Below are 24,176 nucleotides of genomic sequence, written 5' to 3' on the forward strand. Positions count from 1 at the left end.
ATGTGGCAGTTATGTCAGTAAAGTCTGACTTTCTCCAAATTAAGGTGACTGCATCATATGACAGAAGTAATGCTATATGTTTCCAAGGCTAGGTTGTAAAGGGCGACATAGTTTACGGCTGGTTTATTGAAACAAACAAGCTGGTAGTCCTTGAGCCACCATGTAAAAATCTCTACCACTCTGAGGCCACCATGCTATGAGGAAGCCCAAACCAGCCTACGTGGAGAGACCCTGAAACTACAAGCAAAGAGAGATGCATGGCCAGCCCTGTTCCAGCCCCAGCCACTGCCTAACTGCAAGCACATCAGATACCCCGAGTCAGAATTGCCAGGTAGAGCCTTTCCAAAATTCCTGACCCACAGAAACCATGAGAGAAAATGATTACTGTTTAAGCCTCTTAAGTTTTGAGGTAGTTTGTTACACAGCAATGGTAACTCTGAATTGTCTCTAATGCCTACAATACCCACGTGGGGCTTTATAAAAAGGAAGGAGTTGGTCCAAGAACTCAGTGGTGCTCAGCATTTAGTTCCTGCACTTAAGCAAGGAAAAAAAAAATACCCACATTGGAAAGGAAGAAATAAAACCGTCACTATTTGCAGATGACATGACTAAACTCTTAAAAACTGTTACCAATAACAACTAATAAATGAATTAAGTTGTAGAGTATAAAAACAATTACAGAAATGTTGCATTTCTGTATACTAATAACAAACTGTCAGGAAGAGAAATTAAAACAGTCCCATTTACAACTGCATCAAAAAATAAAATACCTAGGAATAAATATAATCAACACTAAAAACTATCAGACACCAATGAAAGAAATTTAAACAGACTTCATGCTCATGGACTGGAAGAATTAATACTGTTAAGATGTCCGTACTATCCAAAGCAATCTAAGGTTTAATGTAGCCTATCAAAATTCCAGTGGCATTTTGTTCACAAAAATAAAACAGTCCTAAAATTTGTATGGAAATACAAATGACCTGAATAGCCAAAGCAATCTTGAGAAAGAACAAAGCTGATAGCATTACTCTCCCTGATTTCAAATCGTATTACAAAGCTATAGTAATCAAAACAATAATTGGCATAAAAACAGACACACGGATCAACGAAACAGAATAGAGTCCAGAAATAAACTCTCACGTATATGGTCAGTTAGTAGGACTACATCAAACAAAAAAGCTTCTGCAGAGCAAAATGAAAACTATCAACAAGACAACTTACTGAAAGGGTGAAAATGTTTACAAATCATACATACGATAAGGGGTTCATATCCAAAATATATGAAGAACTCATACACTCAATAGCATAAAAACAATTTACAAATGAGCAGAGGATTTGAACAGACATTTATCCAAAGAGATACAGCTGGCCAATGGGTAAAGGAAAAAGGTGCTCAGTATCATTAATCATGAAAATGAAAACCACAATGAGATAACCACCTCACATTTCTTAGGATGGCTGTTGTCAAAAAGACAAGAAATAACAAGTGTTGGAGAGAAGGAGGAGAAAGGGAACCCTTGTGCACTGTTGGTGAGGATGTAAACTGGTGTAGCCACTATGGAAAACAGTATGGAGGGTCCTCAAAAAACCTCAAATGGAACTCCCATATGATCCAGCAATTCCATTTCTGGGTATTTATCTAAAGAAAACAAAAGCACTTAACTCCAAGAGGTATATGCAGCCTTACTTACACAGTCAAGATAATGGAAACAACCCAAGTGTCCATCGACAGATGAGTGGATAAAATCTGGTGTAATTATAGATGACAGAATAGTATTCAGCCATTAAAAAAAAAATGAAATCCTCCCATTTGTGAAACATGGATAGACCTTGAGGGCATTATACTAAATAAGTAAAACATCAGACCAAGAAAGACAAATACCATATGATCTAAGTGCTATGTGGAATCTTAAAAAAACAAAACCCAGCTCACAGAGAACAGATTGGTGGTTGCCACAGACGGGGTTGGGAGGTGGGGAATGGGTGTAGAGGGTTAAAAGGTACACACTTCCAGTTATAAAATAAGTCACAGGGATGTAATATACAGCATGGCAACTATAGTTGATAACACCATAAGGCATATTTGAAAGTTGCTACTAAAATCAATCTTAAAAGTCCTCATCACAAGGAAAAAAACTTTTAACTATGGATTGTGATGATGTTAGCTAAACAGTGCGGTGATCATTTTGCAATATATATATTTTTAAAGTTACATAACAATGCTTTCTATTAACAAGGTTTTTTGGGGGGGATTGTTAAGTCCATGTTAAATACCTTAAAGAAGTTATATGACCTTCAGATAGTAAACAGTATAACAAATCTCTTGGGGAGGGAAATGTTTTTAGCTAATGAGCTAATTAAGAACAAAACAAAACAGAAAAATGTCAGGATTTCCACGAAGAAATAATTTATTTTTTCTTGAGAATTTGGCTCAGAACAGTAACATAAAAATATTTACATTAAAATAAATTAAGATGTGATCATTTTAGCTAGTTGTAATAATTATGTTGGAATATATTAGCCTTTCCATGAATTTAATAAAAACTGAGATCTGGTTTTATAGATTCAGTACCATTCTTCCAAATACTTGGTATGAAACTTGATAGCAATGCAACTGTCTGGTATATACAGTGGTGGTAGATTTCACCAAGGAACAACAGATGCCCCTTCAGAGTACACTGGCTGGCCCCAGACACTGACGGCCGAGCCAACAAGCTTCACTTCCCAGGAATCAACATGGAATGTTTCAACCAGGACCTGGAGATTATTTCAGAGCTGACAGAGTTCTAAGAATCAGCCAACCTATCTTTTCACATTAACCCACCAGGAAGGAAGGAATTCAAATACAATCTTGATTCCTTTACATGTGAACAAGTAAAATAATACGTTGTAGAAACCTTCAGGTTTTCCTAAAATAATAAATCTGAAAAACATATGCTAATTTATAGATTGTCTAAAAGTACCCATAAAAACCTGTCACTAGACGAAATACTATATTGGCAAAATTTCCACAGCATACAAGAATATTTTATTAAATTCACCACTGAGATAGTGTCAAGGATAAATCAATTCATTTGCTACTGAGATATTCTTGTGAAAGCTTTCGGTAGCCTGGAGTAAATCAGAATGTATTTGCACTTTGAAAGATTTTGATATGACTAGAGGTTGTGTAGCTTAGCAGAAAAAGCACAGAGGGACCTGCCTCAAACCTTAGCTTTAAGACTCATTAGCCACGTGGTTCTAGGCACACCACTTAAGACTTAGTTTGGGGCTCTATAAAATGGGAATTAAAACACCCACCGTACTGGTTGTGAGAATTTAGAATAATGTATATGAAGCACCAAGTTCAGAGCCTGGTACACAACAGGCACTTAATAAGTGGTGGCTATTGGTATTTCTTCCAGGTTGAAATTGATAGCAAGAACCTTGGCCTCTGCATCTTGACACCAATACAAACATGGAATCTTACTTAGCCAGAATCCAGATTCACAGATGTGGGCTCTAGGCAAAAGTGAAGTCGCTCAGTTATGTCTGACTCTTCACGACCCCATGGACCGTGGCCTCCCAGGCTCCTCCATCCATGGGATTCTCCAGGCAAGAATACTGGAGTGGGTTGGCATTTCCTTCTCCAGGAGATCTCCCCGACCTAGGGATTGAACCCAGGTCTCCTGCTTTGTAGGCAGACGCATTGTCGGCAGATGGTACGTCTGAGCCACCAGGGCTGTAGGTATATATCACACAATAAACACTGCCTTTATCAGTACTCCAGTCTTATTCAACACAATGTGAGAAGCTGCTGGAGAGAGACGTGTCTGTTCTCAGTAGCAAAGATCCTTCTGGGATGGTTAATCTTTCAGAGACTGTAAGTCCTAGTGGCTTCTCAGTGGTCCTTAAGAAGATAAGGACAAGGTCACTAAGGCCACTGTAATTCAGACCTCTGATCTACAGTTGCTCAAGATTCTGAGAGAGTAATAGCAAACGACATCTTTCAGCAAGTAACGTACGGCAGTGAGAGATACGCCTGATGTCTTGATTGTGGCCATGATTTCATATAGATGTCAAAACTTACCAAATTGTGCACTTAAAAAAATACCTCAATAAAACTGCTTTTTAAGAGTTTACTTAAGCCTTTCGTGGTGAGATTTCCTTCCATTCCCTGACTGGATCCCTTTCTGTGTTCTGAATTTAGGGTCAGAGGAGGAAGGATTAATAACTCAAAACTCCAGTATCAAGGTCCCACCCCAAGCAAGGCCTGCAGGTCTGAGTGGTACATCTAGTAAATGGAGTCCTAAGGCGTCCTTGGCTACTGTTGTAGCTCCTTTTGGCACAGAAGAGTATGACAAGGTTTGAGCTGAAATAACCCCAGGAGGAGCAGCATCTACAAAATCAGGTTGGGAAAACTGACTTTGGAAGAGGAGACTAAAAGCCAACACTTCTCTGCCGTAGTCACCTGCCAGATTGCCTAATAAGTGCTCATCTAGAAGACAACCTGATTCCACCAAGGAGCTCTCGAGTCTCTGTCCTCGTGCATTCCTGGGAGGCCTAGTAGATCCTGCGAGTCGTGTAGTCCAGAACCATGCTGGCGGCGCCGAGCAGAGCAGGTTCCACCAAATCTGAAACCACCACGTCCACGTCCTGAACCGAGGACAAGGCTTGCTGGCGGATGACGTCTTTGACAGTGTGGATGTAGTGACTGGCTAGGACTCCAGAGAGGATCACAAGGGAAGGATTCATAGTGTGGAGGATGTTCACAACCCCAAGACCTAAAGCCGTTCCAGCTACAGGAAAACAAAAATTAAAATAAGTTCTTGGGAGAGAGCCCACGCCAAAGTCAAAGAGGAATGTGAAAAAGGGCACTAGCCAGGAATAGTTCACCTGTACGGCCTCATGGGAAGTAGTGCTTTTAAAGCTCTTTATGGACTTTCCTGGTGATCTGATGGTTAAGAATCCGCCTGCCAGTGCAGGGGACACAAGTTCGATCCCTGATCTGGGAAAATTCCACACGCCACAGGGCAGCTAGGCCCATGTGCCACAACTACTGAGCCTGTGCTCTAGAGCCCATAAGCCACAACTGCTAAGCCCATGCACTACAACTCCTGACACCCGTGTGCCCTAGAGCCCGCACTTCAAGAGAAGCCACTGCAATGAAAAGCCTCAGTGCAACTAGAGAGCCTGAGCAGCACCAAAGACCCGACACAGACACAGAAGGGAGCGGGAGACAATGCTACATGTGACCCGATCAGAAAATGGGCAGAAGACCTAGACAGACATTTCTCCAAAGAAGACATACAGATGGACAGTGAGCACACGAGAAAATGCTCAGCATCACTACAGAATGCAAATCAAAACTACAATGAGGTGTCACCTCACACCAGTCAGAATGGCCATCATCAAAAAGTCTACAAACAATAATGCTGGAGAGGGTGTGGAGAAAAGGAAATCTTCTTGCACTGTTGGTGGGAATACAAATTGATACAACCACTACAGAGAACAGTAAGGAAGGTCTTCCAAAAATTAAATATGGAGAACAGTAGAAGTTCCTTAAAAACTAAAAACTACCACATGACCCAGCAATCCCACTACTGGGCATATACCCTGAGAAAACCATAATTGGAAAGACACATGTACCCCAGTGTTCCCCACAGCACTATTTACAACAGCCAGGACATGGAAGCCACCTAGATGTCCATCAGCAGATGAATGGATAGAGAAATTGTGGCACATAAATATAATGGAATATTACTCAGCCATAAAAAGGAATTAAATTGAGTCAGTTGTAGTGATGTGAACGAACCTAGAGTCTGTCATACAGAGTGAGGTCAGAAAGAGAAAAATATATATTAACATATACATATGGAATCTAGAAAAATGGTACTGATGAACCTATTTGCAGGGCAAGAATAGAAGTGCAGACAGAGAGAATGGATCTATGGAAACATGGGGTTGGGGAGGGGAGAAGGTGGAACAAACTGACACGTATACACTACCATGTGTAAAACAGACAGCTGGTGGGAAGCCCAGCTCGGTGCTCTGTGACGACCTAGAGAAGAAGGCTGGGGGAAGTGGGATATATATATTTATATACTTAGAGCTGATTTACACTGTTGTACAGCAGGAAATAATGCAACACTGTAAAGCATTTATACTCCAACTAAAAAATAAAAAGGCAGTGCTACCAAATACCTTGAATGCAATTCCTTGTTGCCTCAGTAAGCAGAAAAATTACCTCTGGACAGACATGACGGAGCACTGGTCCTGAGGCCAGCTGGGCACCTGCGGGAGCTCCAGGCTGCCCCCAGGCAGAGCTGCCCAGAGCTGTGTGCTCACCTGTTCTCAAGATGCTCTGGGCCTTCGTGTTGCCAAGTTTTGCAGCCTGGATGAGATGGAGTGCGCCCACAGCTTCGTCTTTTGGCACTGACATCCCTTCCACCAAGAGCTGGTCTTCTGTTTGGGCAGAGGTGAGAAGGAGCAGCAGTCATTCACAAGCTGCGGCAGCCCCGTGGGAAGGCCACACTTGGAACTGTGTCTGTGGGCAGCAGGCCCCCAAGTGGGAAGATGATCATCTTTCTTCGCACTTTGCAGTCATCATAAATAATCTGCCAAAGAGGCCTTTGCTGCCTGGTTATACATCATCCAAAACTTCTTTAACTAGAAAATCCTCCCTCGCTTCTCCATTCCGTATTAAACAGTCGTGAAGTGTTTTTTCCTGCAAATTACCAGCAGTCCTCTGCATTCATCTCCTTCCTTGTCTAGCTGAGATGCAAGGCTGCTGCCAGTGCCCCACAGCAGCAGGAAGGCCCAGCGCCTCCGAAGCTGATGGACCTGGGTTCAGCTGTCAGCTCCGCCCCCGCTGGCTGCACTACCCTGCCCACACACGTCACCTCCATGCATTTCTCTTCTAAGACTAGGGTAACGATACCTACCCTAGCAGGATTCCAAGTGCTGGCCAGAGGAAATGCTAAATGAATGTATTATTCCTGTTGTTATCTACAGTCCCTGTCCTCTACCCCGACACTGCCAAATCACCAACCTAGATCACTCTCCCTCCTCATCAGCTGTTACTCCATCTCTGATGGGAGAAAAATCCCAACCAAGAAGACAGTTACCTAGACAAAAGCTGGGGGCTTCCTCTCTTCAGGGGCCCTCACAGCTGCCCTGCCCACTCTGCCAGTCCCCTTCAGGGCCCTTCTCAGCTTTTATCTCCTCAGACTGTCTATCCTGCCCCCACTGTCAGTATCTCTGGCCTCTTAGGGAGAGGACACCTCCAGGCAGGAACTCCCTTTACTCTTCTGCCCCTGCCTATAAACAGGGCTGTGTTCTCACACCCCTCACCTGGGCTTTGCAGCTCACTCCTCCCTGCCTCCCCAGGGCCTGTATGGGCTCCTCTCCGATCCTCTCCTGGGTTCTCAACCCCCACTTCTGCTCCCACATCTTGCACCCTCGCTGTCTCCTCTCCGCCCGTGCGGGCACCCAGATGCCTCACCCTCAAGGCATTCTTCCCTCCTACTCAGGGTAGTTAGTTTTCTGCTCCCACTACCTGACCAAACTTCTTTAAGATGAGCATTTATCCCTATGGGGGCAAAAACTGATTCTTAGGGGCAAAAAAATTTTATACAGAGAGTACTTAAACAACCAACGTATCTGTGGTATTCAAGTTTCATGGGGGTGGAATGACTAGGAAAAAGTGTCTAAGCACTTAGACTTCTAAGTGGGGTTGATGATAAAAATGAGGTGGAAAATCAACACTGTTTTCAGGGCTTCAATTGGGGCCCTTCCTCAGGGTCAAGCCAATGAACTTGCTGGTTGCCTTCTGCTCAGCACCTGGCACTACCCACCACTCTCTCCCTGGACCACTCCCTCTTTGGTTCCTGTGGCTTTACCCTTTCCTGGTTTTCCTCCCTGCCTACCAGTACTGATGTGCCACAGGATTCCACCCTCAGTTCATCTCACACCAAGCCTCATTCACAGGCTTAGTAACTACCTCAATGCCAAGGATTCCAAGTCCAGCCCCGTCACCTCTCCTGAGCATCGGATCCCTGCGGCCGGCTGCCTTCTGTGCCTTGCTGCCGCACATCCCACTGGTTCCCAGCCATCATCTTCTGCCAGACTCTATTCCCTCTCTTTGATTCCCAACCACAGTTACCCAACCAGAGAACTGCAAGTCATACAGAACACTGTCCCCTTTAAAGCCATCCTCCATGCAACTATCATTGTCTTCCTAGAAAACAAGTTTTGTGAACAACCTAAAATTCAGATCTGTGTTTTCCCTAAAATTTTTAGTGGCTTCTCCATTGCTGCTGGTCCTGGCAAACCTCTGGCTACACTATACCCTGCCTTGCCCTTATGCACCAACACCTTTGTTTGCTATGCTTGGAAGTGCTGCCTGGCTCATCCGAACTTGCCTCAGTAATTCTGTTTACCCTCTGACTTTCCACTAGACAGCCCAATGCTCCCTTCCCTGTATGGAGAGGGCAGGGAGGGGACACTGGTGTCCTTCCTATATGCGTGTATGTTCCTTGGCCATCATTCTCATTGCATTTGACACACCATATTAGAACGATATTAAATGATTCCCTCTTACATTAGACTGGAAACCATCCTCATTTTTATAACATGTCCAGAAATAGCTGTAATTCAAAAGACCGCTCAGACTTGAAAAATTGTATGTTTATCCATTTACTTCTCCATTAAATCTGTATTAAGATACCCAACCTGTGCTAGGGGTTGAGAAGACAAAAAATGAAAGAAATCTCCCCTGCTCTCCTGGAGCTCAAGACCCTAGTCCCTGTCCACTGCTGGAGAGGAAGAGTGTTAATAGGGGTTAGGACCAGAGAGGCTTTGAGCTTCAGTATGCAGAGTCCTGATTTTCCTCTAGAGAGTGAAAAGCTTGAAAGTTCTGGCTTCCAGCATTCAGCTCTTTTTGGAATATTTACTTTGAAAATATCTACCACTTGGCTATTTATCCCTCAGATGAAAGAAACCCACCATCATGTAGCTTTTTTGCTTCCCTCTGCAAGGCCATTCCAGAGGCATATGCTTCAATACACCCGTGGCTTCCACAGGAACAGTCAGGCCCATCCAGGGACACCACGATGTGGCCAAGCTCTGCAGCACAGAAGGAGCTGCCGTGGATCAGTTCATGCTGGTGGACGATCCCCCCGCCGATTCCTACAGTGAGAGACGACAATCACTGAAGTGGCTCTGCACCTGAAACAGAAACCTGAGCTATGGCGATGCCTCCTCTGTTAGCAGACTTTAGAATGTGAGGTCCTGTATGGTGCCTACTTCCTTAAATAGCTAAAACTTTACTAAGTACCAAAGCTTCATCTGGAATCCTTTTGGATGGAAATGTTTAGTGATCCTCTGATGCCCTGTGTTGCATCTGCTTGGAATCACTGTGATTTCAGCTTGGTTCTCACCAAAGTCTTCTCTAGCACTCAAGTAAGAGCCAGCAGCCATGGAAGCACATTGGCCAGAGGCAACCTTCAACAAGGAGAGACAGGAGCCAACAGAGGTAGTGGACAGCTCTGGGTGGATTCTACAGGCTTCCAAGGTAGCTTTGATAATGCATCTTCTAGTGGTTCTGCTCTGCTCCACTCTTCCCACCGCCTCATTCCTGTGTCTCAGAATCACCTCCAAAATAAAATACCCACACCAAATTCCTTGCTTCAGGCTCTGCTCTGGGGGAAATCCGAGATAAGATAATCTTTTTAAAAGGTTTCATATACCACCTGCTTTTTTTTTTTTTTTTAAACACCTGCTTTCTTAAATAGAGCAGTTCTCCTGGGTTTCCTTACCCTACTGCTCTCCACCCGGGTGCCCTTTCCCAATAAAATCTCTTGCTTTGTCAGCACATGTGTCTCCTCAGACAATTCATTTCCGAGTGTTAGACAAGAGCCCGGTTTCAGGCCCTGGAAGGGGTCCTCCTTCCTGCAACAAATGGCGACTCTGGCAGGGACTCTTCTTCGCTGAGACTGAAATCCTGACCACTCAGGGGCCAGCCTGCCTGCCAATGGACCAGACCCAGCGGCTGCAACTGGGACCCTTTTGTCCCTGGTCTCCCTGACGTGGACAACTGGCCAGAGTGCCCTGACCGAACAAGAGACTTTATTGACCTCTCTCCCCTTCCCTCTCTCTATCCTCTCAACCCTTCCTATCCTTCCCTGTTTTTCTAGTCCCCCAGTCCTGGACGCAGGAATCTGGTCGAAGGGCCCTCAGCCTGAGCTGAGGGTTGGAGACTGATCACCTTCTCTTGGCAGAGAACTCAAATTCTGGTTCTGGTCTGGTCTGATTTCTGGTAGGGCCGAGTTCCAGTCCTCCCTTCTCTGGAGGCCCAGGGAAAAGTCCCATAATGCCTGGGCATCTGTAGGTGGCAGGAGATGTCTGTAAGGCCACCCCTTTCACCCTCTCTCTCCCGCCTCCTCCCCCTTCTTCTTTCAACCTGGCCTCCTTTCCTCCCTTGAAATCTTTGATGTTAGTACTTGGATCTGAAGTTCTGTGTCTCTAAAGGAGGTTTTCTGAGAGACTGTATTCTTGTATTTAAGGGCTTCCCTGGTGGTGCAGAGGTTAAAGCGTCTGCCTGCAATGTGGGAGACCTGGGTTTGACCCCTGGGTCGGGAAGATCCCCTGGAGAAGGAAATGGCAACCCACTCCAGTATTCTTGCCTGGAGAATCCCATGGACGGAGAACCTTGGTGGGCTACAGTCCATGGGTCACAAAGAGTCAGACACAAATGAGCGACTTCACTTTCACTTTCTTAAACGGAATATTAAATAGTTTTGGCTCTTCTTAATGCCACCTTGTCTAAAAATGTATGATTCAATAATTATGGATATCAGTGAATTTTTTTTGTCATGGAGCTGAGGAGCTAGAAAGGGCATTGGGCCTTAACAGGTGTTGCATTTTAGAGCTGCCCTCTCTTACTTTCTGTGGCACCTACTCCTCAATCCACACTCCTCTAATTTGCAGGTTATTACTGGAGAAGGAAATGGCAATCCACTCCAGTATTCTTGCCTGGAGAATCCCATGGACAGAGGAGCCTGGCAGGCCATGGCCCCTAGGGTCGCAGAGTCCGACATGACTTAAGTGACTAAGCATGTACTCCTCTGAACTAGGAAATGATATCCAAGCTGTTAAACTGTGTCTGAGACTAAGTGCATGATCCATTTAGGGAGGGAGTCTGACGTTGAGGGAGTCTGATGTGGAGTTAAAGAGCACACAGGGTTTGAAGGGAAGAATGTGAGACCAAGTGTTGCCTCCAGCACTGACTAGCTGAATCCTTTTCCTCATTTAAAAACCGAATTGGAACATCAGGAGAAGTGACAAAGTAGGAACTCCAGAACTCCACCCCTCCACTAAAGCAGTGATAAACTAGCAAAAACTGTCAGAATCAACTTTTTTTGGAACTCTGGAAACTAACCAAACATTTACAGCAAATGGGAATTGAGAGAAAACAGCTGAATCTTAAGAGATTTCTGGCATTTTCTGGTCCTATCACCCCTACCCTTCACCTCCCAGCTTGGCAATGGCCATGAGTAACAGCCTACATTCCCAGTGCGGATGGCAATACTGGAGGGAGGAGAATGAACTATTCTCAAAACACTGTGGTGGTTTGTTTAGACCTGCTTGGTGGTTCCTGGAGGACTAGCTCAAAGGGCTGGTCTTTATCTCACCCTCCTCAGAACTCTCCGAGGGCTGAGAGGCTACCCAGGGGGCACTTGTCAAAGACATTTAAAGGCAAGATACACTTACTAGCTTCTACTGCTTAAGGCAATGGATGATAGTTGTGACAAACAATATACTGACCAAAGAGAGTGGGAAGAAAGGCTGGGGAACTAGCAATGAGAAGCTCTGCGGAATAAGGGCTTTGAAGAGCTCTGACGGTTCCTGGCAATTTAGAAGGTCACATTCACGCCCAGGGCCAGGCACATGCTCAGAAAAGGCCTGGGTATTCTCAGCTCTCACCTTCAGGCCTTACTGAAGCAGGAAGGGAAGGTGAAAACTGCCTGAAGGTAAAGGCACGTGCCCAACACACACCGAGATCCGAAGCAGCCTGCTCTGCTCTTACCTGTGCCTGTGATAAGTGTCACAAAGTTTTCAAGGCCTTTTCCTTGGCCAAATTTCCTTTCTGCCAGGGCGGCACAGTTTCCATCATTGTCTACCCACACGGGGAGATGCAAAGTGTCAGACAGGGGGCTTCTGAGGTCCACGGAGTTCCATTCTTGAATCAGTTTGGTTGAATGCAGCACAATTCCTTCCCGAGGATTTACACGGCCACCTGTGGAAATGCCTGAGCTCCACGACAAACACAAGGAAAATTTTGTTGAGCAATCTCAGAAGACTATGCTGGCTGTCTGGGCTTAGAACACAAATTATTCACCCAAGATCTCCTAAAACAAACATTACCAAGGACTGCAAGGTAATGTAAGGCTAAACCTGTGTCTCCCCATAGACTGAGAGTTCCATCAAGGCTTTTCACAGTGTTTGCCGAGGGCCCACAAACAGGACTGGAGCCGTCTACACACACGACGGTGACCTGATGTTCCGCGTCATGCATCAGAGCTTAGCAAGCTTTGTATATGGGAATGGACATGCTTGGATATGTAGTACACAATCTCACCTACTCCCAAAATTCTGCAGTTCAGTTTTACAGCTTCTGCTGCGGCTTCTACACACATCTGTAGGATTAAATTAATCCTCTCTTCATACGTTTTAGGGTTGAACTGAGTATACTTCTTAACTATTTCACCCTGAAAGAGAAAAACCAGATCTGTCTCACTGGTCTTAGCTGAGGAGTATACAGTGAATCTCTGACCTTTCTCATGATAAGTCAGAAATTGCTTTAGCACAGTACTGCAGACTTAGATGACTGCTTGGGAAGAGAGCCTCTGCTGGCTTGGGCCAGCCCTTGGTTACACCCAACTAGTTTCCAGAAAGCCAACCTGGCATATGGCCACTGAAGCAATGACAACTCCACAGCCAACCAGATGGGCCCTCTCTTCTGGCTAATCTGCATCTTCACTAAAAGGTCATATTTTACTCTTTCAGGCTGATAAAATTCCCTTGTTTAAATACTGAAGCAACTAAATAAAAATGCCAAGTAAACTTTAATCATCTCCTATAACTGAAGCCAATAATGGTATCGAACCATGATGTTTATTAAATTACTGTGCTTGGTGACATGTTTCAATACCAATCAGGCATAGTCCCTCCTAATTATTCTTGTTTTTAAATTTTTTTTCTGTGCTCTTCCCACTTGTGTCTTCTAAGTAAATTTCAGAATAATGTTGTTAAACTTTAAAAAGCCTCACTGAAATGTTGACTAAAATTATGTTAAACTCAATTCAATTTGGAAACTCCTGGCATTTAAAAAATACTCAGAACTCCCATCCAGGAGATTTTTCAAGGCTTTCTATTTTATAGTTTTTAGATGTTCTTTATATAGGTCACATAGTTTTCTGGTTTAGATTTTTCTTAGAAGTTATGTTGTTCTAAATATCTCTTTTTCCATTCTTCTGTTACTAATGACTTAAAAAAATTTTTTTATATAGATTTTTGGCTGTGCTGGGTCTTCATGGCTGTACAGGCTTTTTCTCTAGTTGTGGCGCATGGGCTTCTCATTGCAGTGGCCTGTTGTGGAACACAGGCTCTAGAGCACTATAGGGCTTCGGGAGTTGCAGCTCCCGGGCTCTAGAGCACAGTCTAAATAGTTGTGGTGCACAGGCTTAGCTGCTCTGGCATGTTGGATCTTCCCAGAGCAGGGATCAAACCCATGTCTCCTGCATTGGCAGGTGGATTCTTATCCACTGAGCAATGAGGGAAGCCCATTAATGGCTTTTTATCCATTTACAAGGGTTAAAACTGTCACTAATGATTGTCATTAAAAATAAACCTCATTGTGCTTCTTGACCTTCACTGTGCATCAGAATCACCTGGACAGCTTTGAACAAATATTGATGCCTGGTCCCTACCCCCAGAGACTGGCATCTATCTAGTCTGGTGTGGGGGCTAGGCATCCGTATAATTTTTTAAAGCTTCCGTGTAACACTAATAATGTGCAATCAGGGTTGGGAAATACCTACAGAAAAACTCAAATCTTTATCTGCAATTTCATATAAGTAAAAGTTATTGATAGTTACATATTTATCATAATATCTAACCATTTTACTCAATTGTGTTCTTCTACAAGCTTGTTGGTTTATTCATATTATCTATACTTTTTTTTTTTATCCTGTGCACAATCGCCATTTTTGCTGTTCATTCCTTGCTTTACTCCCTTCCTAACTCTGAGAATTATGTTAAATAATGTTCCAGAAAATATCCTTCTTTTCCACGTGATTTTAATAAGAGTATCTTTAGACATGCCACTATTGAGGGTGTTGGTCATTGATATGGAATATATGTTAAGAACCCTGGAGAAAGCAATGGCAACCCACTCTAGTACTCTTGCCTGGAAAATCCCATGGACGGAGGAACCTGGTAGGGTACAGTCCATGAGGTTGCAAAGAGTCAGACATGACTGAGTGACTTCACATCATCATCATCATCATATGTTAAGAAAACATTTTTCTAGTAATATTTTAAAAATTAATTTATTTAGTTTTTGGCTGCTCTGGGTCTTTGTTGCTGTGGCACTTGGGCTCAGCAATTGTGCACAGGCTTAGCTGCTCCTAAGGCATGTGGAATTTTCCTCGAGCAGGGACTGAACCCATGTCCCCTGCATTGGCAGGCATATTCTTGGAAGGGCTCACCAAGGAAGTTCCCTATTAATACTTTTATAGGGAATTCCCTGGCAGTTCAGTGATTAGGATTCCACACTCTTACTGCCAAGGTCCTGGGTTCAATTCCTAGTCAGGGAACTGAGATCCCACAAGCCACGCAGTGTGGCCCCCCAAAAAAATTTTATAAAGGAGGCCCTTTGGCTTCACTAGATAAAATCATGTTTTGTTTTGCCTTTTTAAAAATTGATCTAAACAACTTTGTGTTTAAAGTCCTTTATATTTCTCATGGACTCCTGAAACATCATACACCTATAATGCTGCAAAGATTTTTCTGGTAACTTTATTTTTCCTTGTTGCATCATCAAAGATTATTTTACAACGGACGTTTTGTTTTGGTGTTTTATAGAGGCTCTGTCAATGTTATGGTGCTGGTTTGCTTAAGAGACTGAACGTATGCTGAACTCAACTAAAATCATGATCCAGAAGAAAAGTAACTCCCCTCACCATCTGAAGATACCCTCCCCAGGGCAGTGAGAGTAATCAACATGCTCCATGCTCCAAGCTGTTACTGAGTATAGAATTTCAGGTCTCCTGCATGGTAGATGCCCTCTCTGGTGTCTAATGGGTCTCCTATTGTCAGCTCAAATCTACAAACTTTAATTCCTTGAGAATTTTACCTCTTTAAAATGTTAGTGATTAGTAAAATAGTAAGACAAGCATTGTAATGGACCTGTAAGTCAATAGTATTGGCAAATGATTACAAGCTCTTATGTATGTTTATAGCCCCACCTTCCAACCATATTTTAAGAAAATCAACTACTCATGTGGGATATAAAGTTATAACCTTAGGTGTCATTTTACCTTCATGCTGACTATTGCAACTCGGAGGTTCGTCCCGCCAAGATCAACAGCCAAGGCACTTAGAGTTTCAAGAATATGGTCAATATCTTGAGAGATGTTATCCTTCACAGGAGGAAAACAAAATTTCTTTTGTAGTGGCTCTTGAAGATCAATAGATTTGAGAAACTTCAAAATCCTTGGAACAGCATTTCCATCCCCATATATCTTTGAACTGCAATGTCCAAAAAGTCAACTAAATTAAATGTTTCTCTTGCACATATTAAATTATATGGAGGACATGGTATTATTGGAATCTGAAACTTCAGGTAATTAATAGTTTGGGCTTTTTCCCTTTAAAATATAAAACAACACCTGGATCTCTTCAGCAATACTTAATTAAGTACCTTCATATTATCAATGGAATATCTAAAACTACTGTTGATTGAAATACAACTATTTCCAGCCTGAGATATCACTGACAAAATGCCAATAAGATCAAAGGAAAATTACCTCTTTTAAGCCAATATATCATAGTTTGGGATAATAAAAAAGTATTTTTTTGCTTTTTATTTTTACTTTTATGGAGGAAAAAGTTATTTTCAGAAAAAAAGTTTCAAGTAAAGGAAAACATCTTTAATTTGAAACAGAAAGGATAGTCTAAATTAAAATGCTGAAATGTACTATTTTTAAAGAAAATCAGTTACATTATTTTCTAATACAGAAATTCAAAATAGGCTAAAGCAATATTTCCTGATAGAAGTGCTACATTAATTAACTAAGACAAATAAATTATTCTCCACTGGAACCCTTGGTAGAGTCATAGCGGGTATTAACAAGCCCTATCTCACCAGCAGACAGGGACCCCTAAGAATGCAGAATGAGAATGCTGTTAGGATAAGCAGCTTGAAAATAGTGCCCAAGGCAACTCCCCTTTTAAATCGCTTTAAAAGTATACACTCACCAAGGGTACTGTTTACCAAACTGAAGGTGCAATGCTTGCAATATTTTGTCTTGGGTATCAGCATCCCGGACGTGAAGGACATTCTCGCCTAGGTAAGTCCAGTGATGTCATGGTGATTCAGAAGTGGGAGAAACAAGAGAATACAGAAATGAGCAGTGTGTCATGCTCATAATTAGTCCTAAACCCAGAAGGCTTCAAACAAGTCGTCTTCTATTAGAGAAATAAACTTTTCTACTTTATACCTTTGCAAGCACTCTCAGCAATATTTCCACATATCAAATACTTGAGGGGCATAGATTCCTTTATTCCCAAAGAGAATAAATAAAACTTTGGTTTCTTTATTGAAATAAATAAGGTAATTAATCCAGTATCCACTTGTCAATCATAAAGTCAACCAGCACATCCACTCTCTCCATCTGCCCTGACTTCCACCTACTCAGCCAGTTGCTGGATCTGGTCAGGCCAGGGTATCAGTCAGTTAGCCAGTCAGCTGTTGATGCAGTCACATTCTCTCCACACATTTTCTGACCAATTTGAGGGAGTAAATACAGTGACAATGACATGTTTTTCAACAGACTTGGCTATGAGGAAGAGCAGAGCAGAAGGGTGGTGCCTGGGGAGAGGTGTGGGGTCAGAGAAGGGGTTGTTTTGTAGTTTTAACATACCAGAGGGCTAGGCATGTTTAAATGCTAAGGAAGCAACATGGAAGAGAAAGGATGACTGATAGTCCTTGTGAAGGCAGGAGGGTGAGGATTTAGAATACAGAAGGCTAAGCAATGGACAGGCAGGGGTGACCCCATACCCCACACCCTCCAGTTCAAAGAAGGTAAGAAGAAAAGGATGGAGGGCATGTGTTTGTGTAAGTGTGGTGGCAGAAAGGACACACTGCTTTTGCTAGACAACCCTGGTGCCAAATCCAGTGTTCAATTCTCTGTTCATGTCTTACTTGAACTTTCAACATCATTCAACACCATCTCCTTGAAACTCTTTCTTTTCTGGGCTTTAATGATATCACACTCCTGATTTTCTGGCAGTTCCTTTTCAGTCTTTCTTCCTGGCTCTTCCCTCCTCATCAGAAAGACTCCAGAGGTTGGTCTTGGGCTCCATTCTTTTCCCTATTTACATGTTCCTCCCTGGGTAATCTCATTTCATCCCTTGGTTTTAAATGTCAGTATCATTCCTGGCAGAGTGTGCCATTATCCTCAATATCCTTTGTACCAGTAGCAGAATTTTTAGTTTGACATCTGATCACCCAGCTAGAGATTATACAAATTTTTCAGCTTCCCTTGGGTATGGCCATGTGACAACATTCTAAGATGTAGGAAGAAATACTTGCAACTTCCAAGTTGTGCTTTTAGAAGGAAGGGTATCTTCCCCTCTCCTCCTTTCCCAATGGCTAAAATGTGCCAGTGTGTCAAGTGACAGCAAGAGCTGGAGCAACCATCAAGAAGACAGGAAAAAAGAAACAAGACAGATGGCAGTTAAGCCTCTGATGACTTACCAGTGAGAAACAAAGAAAATCTATTTGAAGCACTATTTTTTGTGTCTTATAGCAGCTGAACTGATATCCAAACTAACACCACCCATTTGCCAATCACTCTCAAATTTGTATCTTCAATTTCAGCTCTTCCTGGAACAATATAGGTGCTAACCCGCCATCTCCACTCCAATATCTAAAAGGCATTTCAGACTTAACACGGACATCAGAGAACTCTTGGGCTTGCCTGGTGGTTTAGCTGGTAAAGAATCCATCTGTAATGCAGGAGACCCTGGTTCAATTGCTGGGTCGGGGAGTTTCCCTGGAGAAGGAATAGGCTACCCACTCCAGTATTCTTGGGCTTCCCTGGTGGCTCAGATAGTAAAGAATCCGCCCACAGTGCGAGAGACCTGGGTTGGGAAGATCCCTTAGAGGAGGGCATGGCAACCCACTCCAGTATTCTTGGAGAATCCCCATGGACAGGAGGAGCCTGGAGGGCTACAGGCCATGGGGTCGCAAAGAGTCAGACACAACTAAGCGCAGCGCAGAGAACTCTTAACTCTACCCCCTCCCAAACTGTTCTTACCTCAAGGTCCTCCATATCAGGAAAGAGAACACCTACGGCTCAAACGAAGAGTGTAAGGGTATTGTTGATTCCCTTCATTTTACTGGACCCAGGAAGATGAAAGGCTAGCATTCACATACTTAAACATTCAATCCCATTCTCAAACACAACTATTAAAGACCATAATTAACTAAGAAACTTTTAGCTCTGCTATTACAAAGACAATAAAAATACAAGTAGGGCCCTAAAACTTTGGTAATGTGTGCTATCTACAGGTTTCAGGCTACAGTTGGTCATTAACCTCATTTACTCATTTATTCATAAACACATATGACAGCACTGATACATGCATACCTGTAACAATGCAAACAAATGTAGTAAGCCTAGTCAGTTGAAAGATAAAGGTAAATACCTGTTTCTCTTCCAATCTGACGTGTTCCTAAGTTGATCACAGGTGTTCCAAAAGCTCCAACTTCTCGTACCCCACAGCTGCTGTTCCCAATCATACAACCAGCATGGGCAACCAGCTGTATAAACTGGTCAAATGGGACATGTTTAACTGCACGAAAATTGGGATGATGCTCAATGCCCTTCTTCCGCATCACTCGAACCATCTCTTTGCTCCCTATGGAAAGAACCGTTAAATGGTTTACAAGATAAAGGAAAATTTTTCACAAGAAATAACTAATGGCTATTCTACTGTGGTCAGTGGGATCACTAGTTTCCAACAGACACTCAACTTCTAAGGTTTATATCTCTTGGCTACTGCATTTTCTCATGAATGGAAACTGGAGGGAAGAGACTAAACATGAAAATAGAGTGGAGATTTAGAAGTATTTCTTTCCTATTAAGTTTCTACTAGACTTGACAATAATATCACAAACTCTTCAGTCTACTGAAAAATTGGTCATGACCCTTTGAAAATCAGAATACATTTCAGAATAGAATGGCCTTCAATGATAAGATGAGCAAGACAGGAATGTCAGTCAAAAGAAGACATGATAGAAACAAAAAACTGGAAAGGTAAGTGGCATATTTTCAAGTTCAATTACCTGCATCAATATTTGGAAACAGAACTAGGGTCCGCTTGTTAAATGAGATAAGTGCATCCAATGTTAATTCAAACATTTTTATGGAATGCTTAATGTCAGTGGTCACAGGGTGCTGAAGTGCAACAATGTAATCTTTAGGTTTTACATCATCACCTGTTTAAAGAAAATCAAATCACATGGCTTCATTAATTAAGAATCTTACAGGAGGAAGAAGCAAATTCTGAACAGCAGGACCCCCAGGTCTATGCTTTTAAAAATTCCAAGGAAAAAACAGTTTGTCACAATCTAAGCAGGGCATCCAAATTAGGATCTAACAATAAGAACTTTCAGCAACAAGTCCAAGGATTCTTCAGCAAACTTAACATTTTACAAAGGTGCTTGCTACCACAAACAAAATATAAAACTTTAAATAGCAGACACTACACTTCATCGTTTTAAAATCCAAAATATTTCAAAGTGTTAGAAAAATGCGCCTCTTCCCAGTTTCTAACTGGTGTTTCTAATGACTTATCGTCAATGAGTAATAATGTGCTGCAAATCAGAGGGTTGAGAGACTGAGCATTAAATAAATTTCATGTAATGCACAGGAGCTTCCCCACTCTCACTCACCAGATTCAATAGAATGCCAGTGTTTCTCTGTTCAAAAGAAAGGCTTCACTCATCCTCAGGGATCTCAAGGACAGTTCCTCAGCAAAAATGTAAAGTGTAAAAATTTGGATGAAGAGAGCTATGTCAAATAATACAAACCATTTTGCAACAGCGCCTATATTATCCCATAGAACTGGAAATTAGTTCTACTTGCTAATTTTTAAAAATTATTTAATTTTGGCTGCACTGGGCAGCAACTGCTATTGTTTCAGCAGGCTTTCTCTTGTTGCAGTGAGTGGGGCTACTCTTCATTGTGGTGCTCAGGCTTCTCCTGTCGTGGAGCAGAGGCTCTAGGGCACTCGGGTTTCAATCACCGCAGCTCCTGGGCTCTACAGCACAGTCTCAGTAGCTGTGGTGCAGAGGCTAGGCTGCTCCGTGGCATGTGGGCTCTTCCCAGGCCTGGGATCAAGCCTGTTGCTCTTGCGTTGGCAGGCCGATTCTTTACCATTAAGCCACCAGGGAAGCTCCTACTCACTAAGTTTTAATGAAAGAATATATATCTTTGTGATATTAATTTCAATGAACAACTTTATCATGAACTATGTTTATCATTAATCCAAATTCAACCAGTAGCAGTTATTTTTTATGATGTAATAGTAACAGAGAGTTGTTCCTAAGAATCTTCAGTATTATTCAAAAGACTGCAGGCTCCAAAATTTTATTTAAAAAAATTATTGGACCCATCATGTTCTATGTTCCATGGGGGTGGCATGGGGATATCATCATTACATTTTGGTACAAAGCAGAAAAAAGGTCTAAAGGCCTAGAAGACTCTATCAAAAACATAAAGATGCCATCAACACAAACTCAGGCAATATATTAGATATAGATCAGGGCCATTAGAAAGAAACTAGTTCAAAGAGAATTAAAAACTTGGGGAGAAGCAAACCAACAAGAGAGGTGTCTGCTGTAACAGATCTGGAAACGTTATGTATATGCTGCAATCTGGCCACAGGTACAAGTTAGTCCCATTATGATGTGTTACTGCTACAATGTGAATTAGCTCATCGGTGACTGGCAAACAGAAGAATATGTCCACCTTTAATGCACTAGTTGAGTTATTCGTTCATGACTCCCCAAGGCTGGTGGCTAAGAACCTTAAAGGAAAAGTAGACAACAAGCTGTGGTGAAATAGTGTGACTGTCACAAGGCCCCCGCACCCCACGGTCTTTCTTGGAATTCACTCTTCCCATTTACTCTGTCTTGAGAACACTTATTGGGCGAGTCTCTTTGATCTTTGTGCCTTTCTTTTTTGGTGGCAATTGTTCTTTGAGAGTCGGGATGAATGGAGCTTTTGTGGTCCCACGCAGAGGATCATTCTACACAACTTACTGCTAAGGGGCAAGTGGAAGGTGAAGAGGAAGAAAAATTCCAGCAGTTTACCCCATGAGAGCTTTCCACACCTCATTTATCTTCTACTTTAAGTGCAATTGAGAAATATTTGTAGTATACAGAAAATATAACCCTATAATGCAGAATGCAACAGGACTGCACTTTGTAACTTAAGGCTCTATATGGAGCCATTTAAGCAGTTTCTTCATTAAAAAAGGAAAACAGAAGAGCAAAAACTAGACATCTTTAAAAAAAAATGAAAAAACACAGGACAATGAGCTGGAGCTCATCCCTAGCAACAACATATTCTGCACAAATCCCACACTGGTTCCTCAATGTGATGTAGGACTTTGACATTATCTGCCTTTGTCTCCAGAACTCAGCAGCTTCAGTCCTTCCACACATTTAAAGCATTTATTTAAAGCCTTTCTATTATGGTACCATTATCTGGTTTTGTGTCAAAAGTTCTATATTTACTATGGTATTTTTTTCATTATTAGAAATGTTAACATGTCTTTTTAACTTTGCTAATATTTTTATTAGGGCTGTTATTTATTACTATTCTGGTTACAAAGCTGCATGTTTGAGTGGCTTACCCAACGCTATTTTTCTATAAGGAGAAGGATAACATCAGAAATTCTAAGTCGAGAAGCAGGTAAAAGCTTTGGAGAAAATGTCTTCTTTTCCCTCACTGGCTTAAAAAAAAAAATCCAGCTTTTGCTATTTTGTCATTCTTCTTTTCACAGAGAACCTGCTTCAGTTCAGTCGCTCAGTCATGTCCAACTCTTTGCAACCCCATGAACCACAGCATGCCAGGCCTCCCTGTCCATCACCAATTCCCAGAGTCTACCCAAACTCAGGTCCATTGAGTTTGGGTAGTTTGTCCACTGGATAGTGATGCTATCCAACCATCTCATCCTCTGTCGTCCCCTTCTCCTCCTGCCCCCAACCCCTCCCAGCATCAGAGTCTTTTCAAAACAGTTAGCTCTTCGCATCAGGTGGCCAAAATATTGGAGTTTCAGCTTCAACATCAGTTCTTCCAATGAACACTCAGGACTGATCTCCTTTAGGACGGACTGGTTGGATCTCCTTGCAGTCCAAGGGACTCTCAAGAGTCTTCTCCAACACCACACTTAAAAAGCACAAATTATTCTGCGCTCACCTCTCTTTATAGTCCAACTCTCACATCCATACATGACTACTGGAAAAACCACAGCCTTGACCACACAGACCTTTGTTGACAAAGTAATGTCTCTTCTTTTTAATATGCTATCTAGGTTGGTCATAACTTTCCTTCCAAGGAGTAAGCCTCTTTTAATTTCATGGCTGCAATCACCATCTGCAGTGATTTTGGAGCCCCCCAAAATAAAGTCAGCCACTGTTTCCCCATCTATTTGCCAGAAAGTCATGGGACTAGATGCCATGATCTTAGTTTTCTGAATGTTGAGCTTTAAACCAACTTTTTCACTCTCCTCTCCTCTTTCACTTGCATCAAGAGGCTCCTTAGTTCTTCTTCACTTTCTGCCATAAGGGTGGTGTCATCTGCATATCTGAGGTTATTGATATTTCTCCCAGCAATCTTGTTTCCAGCTTGTGCTTCATCCAGCCCAGCATTTCTCATGATGTACTCTGCATATAAGTTAAAAAAGCAGGCTGATAATATACAGCCTTGATATACTCCTTTTCCTATTTGGAACCAGTCTGTTGATCCATGTCCAGTTCTAACTGTTGCTTCCTGACCTGCATACAGGTTTCTCAGGAGGCAGGTCAGGTGGTCTGGTATTCCTGTCTCTCAGAATTTTCCAGTTTCTTGTGATCCACACAGTCAACGGCTTTGGCATAGTGAATAAAGCAGAAATAGATGTTTTTCTGGAACTCTCTTGCTTTTTCGATGATCCAGAGGATGCTGGCAATTTGATCTCTGGTTCCTCTGCCTTTTCAAAATCCAGCTTGAATATCTGGAAGTTCACGGTTCATGTATTGCTGAAGCCTGGCTTGGAGAATTTTGAGTATTACTTTACTAGTGTGTGAGATGAGTACAATTGTGAGGTAGTTTGAGCATTCTTTGCCATTGCCTTTCTTTGGGATTGGAATGAAAACGGACCTTTTCCAGTCCTGTGGCCACTGCTGAGTTTTCCAAATTTGCTGACATATTGAGTGCAGCACTTTCACAGCATCATCTTTTAGGATTTGAAATAGCTCAACTGGAATTCCATCACCTCTATTAGAAGCTTTGTTCGTAGTGATGCTTCCTAAGGCCCACTTGACTTCACATTCCAGGATGTCTGGCTCTAAGTGAGTGATCACACCCTCGTGATTATCTAGGTCGTGAAGATCTTTTTTGTATAGTTCTTCTGTGTGTTCTTGCCACCTCTTCTTAATATGTTCTGCTTCTGTAGGAGAAACTGCTTAAATGGTTCCAAATAGAACCTGAAGCCCTGCAATTACAAATTTGTTGTATTCTGCTTTATAAGGGTTATTTTCTTTCATTGCAAGTTTTTCAGAAGACATACAGAGCTAACAGTATAACCAGAACAGAGTGCAAGAATGCTCGCTTAGAAGCATGCAGAAAGGGGAG

General features: G+C 42.4%; 1 protein-coding gene across 2 annotated transcripts in view; it reads right to left on the bottom strand.

Annotated features, from left to right (window-relative positions):
* Positions 1-566: 566 nt before the first annotated feature.
* Positions 567-24,176, bottom strand: part of GNE (glucosamine (UDP-N-acetyl)-2-epimerase/N-acetylmannosamine kinase) — a 57,080-nt gene continuing 33,470 nt past the window's right edge. For both annotated transcript variants that reach the window (XM_040266700.1, XM_040266705.1), the window contains exons 4-12: positions 19,619-19,771; positions 18,979-19,191; positions 16,525-16,612; positions 15,585-15,795; positions 12,623-12,752; positions 12,071-12,292; positions 8,989-9,171; positions 6,331-6,447; positions 567-4,781 (exon numbers count right to left, since the gene is read on the bottom strand). In XM_040266700.1, the coding sequence (XP_040122634.1) occupies positions 4,546-4,781; positions 6,331-6,447; positions 8,989-9,171; positions 12,071-12,292; positions 12,623-12,752; positions 15,585-15,795; positions 16,525-16,612; positions 18,979-19,191; positions 19,619-19,771 (1,553 nt within the window). In that variant the 3' untranslated portion in view covers positions 567-4,545. The remainder of the gene's footprint in view (positions 4,782-6,330; positions 6,448-8,988; positions 9,172-12,070; positions 12,293-12,622; positions 12,753-15,584; positions 15,796-16,524; positions 16,613-18,978; positions 19,192-19,618; positions 19,772-24,176) is intronic.

Source organism: Oryx dammah, unplaced genomic scaffold (assembly GCF_014754425.2).
Source record: "Oryx dammah isolate SB20612 unplaced genomic scaffold, SCBI_Odam_1.1 HiC_scaffold_1, whole genome shotgun sequence".
Classification (NCBI taxonomy): domain Eukaryota; kingdom Metazoa; phylum Chordata; class Mammalia; order Artiodactyla; family Bovidae; genus Oryx; species Oryx dammah.